This window comes from Salmo trutta, chromosome 36 (genome assembly GCF_901001165.1).
Source record: "Salmo trutta chromosome 36, fSalTru1.1, whole genome shotgun sequence".
NCBI lineage: Eukaryota > Metazoa > Chordata > Actinopteri > Salmoniformes > Salmonidae > Salmo > Salmo trutta.
In genome coordinates, this window is record NC_042992.1 from 23,593,849 (window position 1) to 23,603,713 (window position 9,865).

The following is a 9,865-nucleotide window of genomic DNA, read 5'->3' on the forward strand; positions in this document are numbered from 1 at the left end:
ACCTGTCGTATCTACAACCTGTTGTATCTACTACCTGTTGTATCTACTACCTGTCGTATCTACTACCTGTCGTAACTACAACCTGTTGTATCTACTACCTGTCGTAACTACAACCTGTCGTATCTACTACCTGTCGTATCTACTACCTGTCGTATCTACTACCTGTCGTATCTACTACCTGTCGTAACTACAACCTGTTGTATCTACTACCTGTCGTAACTACAACCTGTCGTATCTACTACCTGTCGTTACTACAACCTGTCGTTACTACAACCTGTCGTAACTACAACCTGTCGTAACTACAACCTGTTGTATCTACTACCTGTTGTAACAACCTGTGCTCATCATATCATCAAATCCTTCCAAATGAACTGGCCACCTTGCAGCACTGGGGGGAAAATCTAAACTGTGTAAACATTCCTTGTACATAATACATCATTTCTTAACCACATTGAATATGGAAAGAAGCTTTAACTTTTTTCATTCTCTCACTCTCCTGCCCATATCGCTTCTTCGCCCACTTATCTATCCTCTCTCCTTCTCTCTCTCGCTTTCTCTCTCACTTTCTATCCCTCTCTCTCCATCTCTGCCCTGCCCTGCCCTCCCCCTCCCCTCTCTCTCCATCTTTCTCTCTATGGGATGTTTTAGTGAACCCATGTCACTGTGATGCAAGTGAAAGCCATTTAAACGAATGACAGCTGCAATTTTCTCTTCTCACATTGCTGGGGATAGAACTCTACACACAGTGTTATTAAAGGCAAGGTAAATGATGCATGCATCTATCTGCATTCTGAACGCAGCATGGGGGCTGAACAGAAAGGGGATGTTTGTGTTGAAATTATTACAGTCTTCCCATCGACAGGTTTGTGACGCTGTGGGTGTGTCCCAAATTGTACCCTATTCTCTACGTAGTGCATTACTTTCCACCAGGGCCCATAGGGCTATATGTAGGGAATAGGGTCCCATTTGGGACACTGAGTATTTCTCCACTTTGGCTGAGAAAGGAATCTTTGTGTGAAACATATTTCTATGAATATGAATACGTATTCTATTTCAGGAAGCATAGACTGAGTCATTAAAAATCTTAGCAAATGAGTTTTGTGGAAAAGCCAAATGCACAGTATTGTTTTTGGGTGTTGTTGTGTATGTGTTGTGTTAACATGTAACACAAAAAGCGTGTTGGTTCTCAGGACTTGAGAACTTGGACACTACTAGGGTACTGGTAAATCACATGACACACATACGAATCACTTGAATCTACCGACTCTTTTGGGGGTCATTTGATTTGATATCTACCCCAAACCATTGTGCTACGTTATCTGACCATCACAAATCTACTAAGATGCAATGGATCAACTTTGTCATTTCAAGACAACAAGAACATACAGTACAGGGACTTGACAAAATTAAGGAAGATATGTTTAGTATTTTTACAGCACATCAGTAGTTTTTCAACATTGGTGATGTCATGATCATTTTAACAAATCATTGATTCTTTTATTTCACATTTGGAAAGTAAAGGTACGTTTCATGATTGATGTTTGGGGCCTGTTATTTATTCAAATTAAATTAAACAAAGTATGCAGTTGGATGCACAAGCACAGAACACTCTCTAGATCAAAGGCCTGTTATCATTACCTTACAAAAATGTTGTCCAACAAACCATTTCTCCAGATTTTGCTCTAAAAAAATACTTATCAACCTATCAAAATTTAAACCTGAGATTCAGATTTTCAAAACAATCTCAGAACAGATCTCAATGAAGCCATCTGAGGTACCCCCATAGACTATACCCTTCTGTTACTGTGATCTGAACTAACTGCTGTTGTCTATGCACATGTAAACTGTGCATTCCAAAATGCTCGACTTTAGATTGACGTCTACAGACAAACACTAACGTTTAAGCATTTCTCCTCTTTAAAAATTGGGCTTTCTCAGTGTTTACCTTTGTAATTAACACATATTGGGTGTGAAGCTTCAAATGCAAGGATCCAGGTTTAATCTATCATGATTTCTTTTGAGTACATCAAAAAACATTTTCACAACAGAAGACGTTACATCCATCTTGAAATATGGGTCCTATATCTCCGGGTTTAGTTCTGAACTTCTGCTGTTCATGCATAGAATTAGAATCAATTAGTAATTCTAATTCTAGAACTAATTAGACAATCTAATTATATTTTATACAGTCAGTTCTCACTATAGTGATGCCAGTTCTCACTACAGGGATGTCACACTGGAGTACTGATGTCCTATAGTGTCTAGTAGTGATGATGTCCTGTTACACCACAGTACTGATGTCCTCCACCTCGTTGGGCTTCACAGGCTTGCTGGGCAGCGACTTAAGGTACTCCAAGTGTCGCCGGGCATCCTCCTGGTTCTGCCGTACGTAATACACCACGTAGGAGATGACCATGGCGAACCAGCCGAACATCGTCACCAGCATGGCGTAGTCCGTGGTCCTCTTAGCCAGGTTACACAGGTCCGTGTCCACCGCCAGGAAATGGCGGCCCTCCTGCTCCTGGAGCTCGGAGCTCCGGCAGAGGACACGTGCAGCCGCCTCGTGGTTGTGGGCCATGCCGCCCAGTGCCTGCTGCAGGGTGCAGTCACAGTGCCAGGGGTTGTCATCCACCAGGACCCGTGCTTTGAGCCGGGTGAATGCATCCTTGTGCACACTAGTGATGCGGTTGTGTGAGAGGTCGAGGACCTGCAGTGTGGCCTCCACGCCACTGAAGGCACCCTCCTCCAGCGTCTCCACAGCATTGTGGGACAGGTTGAGCTCCCGCAGCAGCCTCAGGCCCCGGAAGGCATGGTCGGGGACGGCCATGATCTGGTTGTGGTCGAGGCGGAGCACGGCGGTGTCTGGAGGCAGGTCCGGGGGGATCTCTTTGAGCCGGGACCCGGTACAGGTGACATTGAGGCCAAGAAAGAGCCCCAGGGGCCCCGGGCCGAGGTGGAGGCCCGGGTCGGGTCGGGCCCGCTGGCAGACGCAGCCCTTGGGACACATGGAGGCGGAGGGGAAGCACAGGGCCATGAGGACCAGGCTCTGGAGGAGCAGGCACATGGGCAGGGAGCGGGACAGCCACAGGTCCAGGGGAGTCATACTGGTGGGGACCACCAGCCCTCAGCATCCCGCCAAGGGACAGGGACACCACACCACTGGACCGGCCCAAGGACCAACAGACCAGCCACGGCTCATACCAAACACTCCATACTGGAGACTGATGAGCCTCCACCAACACACTCAAGGTCTGTTCAGGTCTAGCAGGATCTGCCACCAGTTGAACTCATGCTGAAATAAAAACAGATAGAAGCATTAAAAAAATATAAAACTGCTTAATGAAGGACTATAAGTATTTTGAACAACTTTTTTAGTGTGGACCTTTTGGTTTTTGCTGTAGTCAAAAAGACCAAACAGGAGCATTGATTTACTCTGTATACACATCATCATAATGTCACTGTTATTGATAGAAACAATATTACACGACTTGTTCTATTTATGACATGCTCGGCTACACGATAAGGTTAAGGTGCTGACCTGTTGCACCCTCTATAACCACTTTGACTATTATTTGACCCTGTTGATCATCTATAAATGTTTGTACATATTGAAGAACAATCTGGCCTTAATGGCAATTTATTGGCCAGAAGATAATCTTATAATCTCCACCCGGCAAAGCCAGAAGAGGACTGGCCACCCCTCAGAGCCTGGTAACTCTCTAAATTTCTTCCTAGGTTCCTGCCTTTCTAGGGAGGAATTCCTACAGTACCACCGTACTTCTACATCTGCATTTCTTGCTCTCTGGGATTTTAGGCTCTGTTTCTGTATAAGCACTTTGTGACAACTGCTGATGTAAAAAGGACTTTATAAATACATTTGATTGATTAAGCTAGGTTAGACGAATCACTGTCCTTAAAAGAACACATTCTTTACTGAGACGTGGCAATAAGGATACACCTGTGAATCAAACACTAGCCAGCTACAAACTATTTTTATTTAACCAGGCAAGCTAGTTAAGAACAAATTGTTATTTACAATGACGTCCTAGGAACAGTGGGTTAACTGCCTTGTTCAGGTGCAGAATGACAGATTTTGACCTTGTCAGCACGAGGATTCGATCTAGCAACCTTTCGGTTACTGGCCCAACGCTCTAACCACTAGGCTACAACTATGTTGTGTATTTAGTCAGTTAACCTTTTACTGCAGTGTGCTAAATCAAGGTCACACGGTGATTCTTGGTAGTCTTAAACGCATCTACTTTGAAACCAAAGTGTACACTTCGCACACATGGTTATGGGATTAAAAAAAGAATGCACCTGCATAATTTCAGATATAGAGTTGTAATACATTTCATTTTGAGTATGCATCCCGATATTACACGTTATATACATCACAGAAGACTAAAATATAACAAAACCGTTTGACATAGACACACCGGATTTTCGCCGTTGAATATATATATATATATATATATATATATATAACATTTTTTTTATTCATTCTGAAATTCTGAAAAATATGAACATTCCACCCATGAGGCCTCTAGCAGGGCGATTTAGTCATTTGACTGCAGGAAAGAGTTTTAAGAACAGATTCTTATTCACAATGACGATCTGTCAAACATATACATTGCCTGTTGTGACATGTACATTTTATTATCTGTGTAAGAATATGGTAAGTGCACAGTAATGGGAAGTTAGAGCGGACAATGGAATCAATGTTTACTTAAGTTCCCATTCATGACATGATCGGCATTGTTAGTAAAAAAAAAACATACACCTGCTCTATTGTAAGCTTGGTACTGTGGATAACAACAACACATTGCCTGCATTCCAAATGGCACCCTATTCTCTATGTGTGCACTACATTTTGCCAGGTCCCATAGGGAATAGGGTGCCATTTGGGACTCATACATTGTGTGATAGGGACTCAGCCATTGTGTGATAAGTGCTAAGTACAGTGGAGTGCAGCAGGCTGGTTATATCATGCCCCCCTCATTCTCCCTCTGTCACCTTCTCAAAACAGATCCTTGTCTGCAGAACATCACATGGGGAAAACACAGCACAGGGTGAATGTGTGGAATTCACTTACAGTACAGGAATTCTACATTAACCCAACTGTACAATACAGCCCTATTCAATCATAAAAATCAGCCATAGCTGTATTTTCCCCATATTGAGAGCCTATCTATCCTGTAGTCTGTAAGTCAACTGTACAATACAGCCCTATTCAATTATAAAAGTGCTATGCACTTATTTTCTGTCGTATGACTTTCCCCATATCGAGACCCTACCTATCATGTATATAAACACATACTAACATGTGTCTGTCAGATCTCCCTGAGGTACTGATAAAATACATTCATTACCGAGTTCGACTAGGATAAGATCCTGAAAAATGTATCCACTTAGACATACGATCAATTCTGATTATATACAACTTTACTATGCTGCCCAGCAGGTTGATGGGAGGAATTGTAGAACGCTCTAGAATACAGTGATTGTTAATGGATATCTGCACCTCCCCATATCTGGGAAAAAATAGATACTCAAAACTATAGAAATAATAATAACCTAGTGTGAGGGAGCGGCCCTATCTCCCCACAGCTTGTGTTGTTCACTAGATCCTATGAGGATGATAGAGAGAGAGAGAGAGATTTAGAAAGGGAAGAATCTTAGTTGACTGTCTGAGGCCCAGTCTCCCCTGGGAGCACCAGACACAGCTCAAAGATATGACAGAGAGACTAAAATAGAATAGAATAGAATTTATGTTTATTTATCAATTTCAGGGAGGGAAGCATCTGTGTTGTCTGAGGCCCAGCCTCCCTCAAGTGTGTCTAGGTTCAAACACCAACTGCCAAAACGTTGAATTGCATGCAGGCATGTCATCCACCATCCGCAAGTAGAAAAATGGCAAAGCAACACAGTGACAGTTGGTATCCGCGGTGACGAGGGATTTTGAATGCATCATCTTCAGAGGCCCTTGGAGGGGAGAATGTAGGCTATGTGTCACTGTGAGTGTGTGAGCTTTGAAGCCTTTCAAGTCCAATGACTAACTGACTGAAGTCTTACCATCATACCCAACAGATATTTCACAGTAATGACCTGGCTGAATTCAGCTGTTGGCCCTCTTCCGTCTCTGGTCACACTGCAGTGTCAAAGGTTTTTCACTTACAGGTTGATATGGGCGCCTTTGGATTCTATAATTGGCCAAACGTTAATTGATATGTAAATGTTGTGTGTCCACAGTCCACTGACAACTAGAATACAGCCTCAGCTGCGAGGATGCAACAATTTCTATTTTTGCCACCACTTCAATTTTCTTTTCACAAATCAAGAAGGACATGATTGCCCTGTCATTCAGATTCAGTGAAACCATTAAAACATTCATAATTTGAATAAAATCCTTACTTTCTACCTGCAGTCTTTATATGACCATATTGTTTAGCAGTATGGTTTAGACAATTGTGAAACTCTGACCAATTACAGATGTAGGATCTTAATTTGAGCCAGCTTGTTACAACAAGAAAAATAATCCTGCAGCAACATGAAATGTGAATTATTATGTGGATAATAATTGACATTTCTTGTAGGGGATAATACATTTTTCGTTAGGGTAAATCAAGTCTGACAGTTTAAAGTCGAAATTATAAACTTTATAAGCCTTTTTAAACCTACAAGTTTATACAAGTTTTATACACTACAAGTATGCATTTCCAACTGTGCAGGAACATTTCAGCAACAACAGAGTGATCAAATTAAGATTCTACCTCTGTATCATGTCATCAATGTTAACTTAGATTTTTGTTAAGTAAATATCTGTCATCATATGATTTTAAGGGGTAAATGCCGGAGAGTGGATTGGGGATAGAGAATAATGCAACCTTTAACATTACTGTAAAAAGAGCCATGCTATACAAAAATCTGATTTTCAAATGCAACTAAGTTGGTCTGCAATCACAATTTAGCAGGCACTCTAGAACTGGGATGGGCTCCCAATCAACTACAATCAAGCATGGGCTTTGTAAATAGCACTTAGGCTATGTAGTGGCTGCTCAATAATTTTCTCCCCCATGTTTTTTCTCTCCTTGTAAGAGCTTAGCTGTGACTTCCACTGATGTCAACCAAAGCTTACAGGTAAAGCTAATTCTTATGACAAATCTCAACATGACAGTAAGGATTAATCATGAAGTAAAGAAAAATAAATACAGCTATAACTCTTTTAGGTTAAGTGATATTGAAGCCATCCATTGCAAAACACTGTCAGCCTGGAAGCCTTAGACTGAAGATGAACGAATGGTCAAGAGTTCAATGAAATAGCTCTTTGATATGACCCCATCATAAAGTCAGAGAATAAATCATGTAAATTGTTCCATTACTATGCATTTACAAAACAATTTACTAGAACACTATGTAACATCAATGGTGTTACTGTAGTGTTACTACACAGGTATAAGAGCAACTTGATGCACACCATCATTGTATTAAGAGGAAGAGTGATTAGACAGAGTTGAAATGGTTATGGACACAACCATGACACTATTTCAATCATTTATCATAGGATATGGCCATTCTATTCCTTAAGTTACATGTTCCTGTCAAGGCCATATTTATGAAAGTCAAACAAAGATGTGGTGTGCATCCCAAATGGCACCCTATTACTTACATAGTGCACTGCTTTTGGCCAGAGCCGTAGTGCACTACATAGGGAATAGGTTGCAATGTGGGACACAGCCTTAGATCTACAGTGGAATAGCCTACTATGTTTTATTGAAGCATACAGTCCCATATCTGATACAGTTTGTGTTAATCAAATCAACATTATTATTAAGGATGAACCATTTATGCAAATAGTCTTGATGCAATGAGGGATTTCGAATTACCATAGAAATGGGCCTGAGCAAATAATAGCCAAGCTATTCCTCAAAGACAATAGTCTGCAAGTGTTATAAATGGCATGGCCTTTCCCAAACAAATAAACCATGCCCCATGGCAAAGAATCTGATTTCTGAGTAGCCAAGCCTACACAGATTTGTACACTTTTTTTTAGGTAGGCCTATAGGTCTAAATGTATGCCTTTTGTTTATCGGTTATATATTATCATTCTGATATTACAAGATGTTATTATATAGTATGAGTTTTGATATGATATAATGAGTGTGTATCTGTTAAACAATTTTCACATGACTGTGTGAGCCTGCTCGTCACCAAGGTGAATTCCTTCCTATAGCGCACTCCTGGGCTCAACCGTTAACGGTTAACCCTGCCCCCGAGCTCCGCGGCCGAATGCGACGTAACCTACTACAGGGTTCCCGGCTTCCCTTTCTGACCAGCGCAGCTGTTGTTTTCTACATGGAAACAACTCACTGCCATGATGAAACTATTTCATTGCGACATGCATGTAAAGATGACACCCATTGAACTATGTTATGTCCAAGTATTTATCAAGGACATAACAGCGATATTATTGCAGGCATCCTATCATAACATTATTATAACAGAAAAATAGCAGTATATTCGACATTCCAACAAGAAACTATATTTGAGTGATCAGAAGACATGAATGAGGCTGTGAAGCAACACATTGAATCGTCACATGACAACGTTTAATAATAATATTAATTTAAAACATGGTGGATATTGAAATCACCCCAAAAACGGATATATGACTACCCCAACTCATCTATTTTTCCTGTTTGTTTCTTAATCTGACTAACAACAACCATCAGACAAGAAAAATAAAGGTGGAAAGCCAGCATGAAAATGATTCCATACATACGTGTGTGTGCTGCGGAGCAACAGGCGACATATGTTTCCATTCTCACCTGCAATAAAAACAACCCCTCTCAATTCCATACGTTGACATTCTAAACGGATCGTTCCAACCCAATCTTCCTTCTGTAATTTTTGCCTATCCTCGTCAAAGATGTTCGAATATCCGAAGTTGAAATTCACATTGTTGCTATTGCTTGTTGCTGCTCAGTATTGAACATGAAAGGAATGTGACTGGGCTCGGGCTGGTAAGGGAGGGGTTTGAGAGACAAGAATTGGCCGCGACGGTATTTACCGGAGCGCGCGCGGGGATGAATGGAATGCACGCGGCGGTCAGACAGACAGTAGGTATTGCCATACTGTCTGTTGGGTTCTTCTGACTAATTCAATCCACTTGTAATAAATCCTCAGACATTTTCATTGTATTGTATTCTCGTAAAACTAAATGGAGAGTTGTTAAGTTAAGACAATTTGTAGGTGCATTTCACTGTTAGTCTACACCTGTTGTTTATGAAGCATGTGAGGAATACAATTTGATTTGTGGCCCCAGTCAGTCACCACCCTCAATCGGCATAACACTTCAATGAGTCCATGGTAGAAATAATTGTCAAAATATTGCTCTTTCAGTGTTGCATACTTGAATTGTAGCCGATCACATTGGTCCACATTTGAAAATACCCTGTACTAAATACTTTTCTGTTACTATGTGTCTGCTCACACAAGTTTCCTACAGGTAGCCTACATAATGTAATCAGGAGCCCACATTTGCCATGTGGCCTACACAGTAAGTACCATGGTAAATGTGGCCTACACAGTAAGTACCATTTACCATGGTATTTATGAGTCACATGAAGCTGTCACACTGCCACGTGACAGTCAGGGGAATCTGAGGGGAGCTGTCTATGTAACATGCCCATGGTGGCCACCAGCCTGGCAGTCAAGCAGGATCTCCCTCAATTTCTCACATAACAGGCAGGGAAGGAATGGGGACACCCATATACATCATTTCTATGGGGACACCCAACTGTGGTGATGACATGAGGGGCCCTAGAGATTCCGTGGGGGCCAGACACCACGTGACATCAAGTGCTTT

The 9,865-nt window shown here is 41.5% G+C and overlaps 1 protein-coding gene across 1 annotated transcript; it reads right to left on the reverse strand.

Moving 5' to 3' along the window:
- Positions 1-1,472: 1,472 nt before the first annotated feature.
- Positions 1,473-9,044, reverse strand: LOC115175683 (leucine-rich repeat-containing protein 3B). The gene is made up of 2 exons (XM_029735119.1): positions 8,826-9,044; positions 1,473-3,292 (listed from the first exon to the last, which is right to left on the reverse strand). The coding sequence occupies exon 2, from the start codon at positions 3,101-3,103 to the stop codon at positions 2,282-2,284; it is 822 nt and encodes a 273-aa protein (XP_029590979.1). The 5' UTR covers positions 3,104-3,292; positions 8,826-9,044; the 3' UTR covers positions 1,473-2,281.
- Between the last annotated feature and the right edge of the window lie 821 nt (positions 9,045-9,865).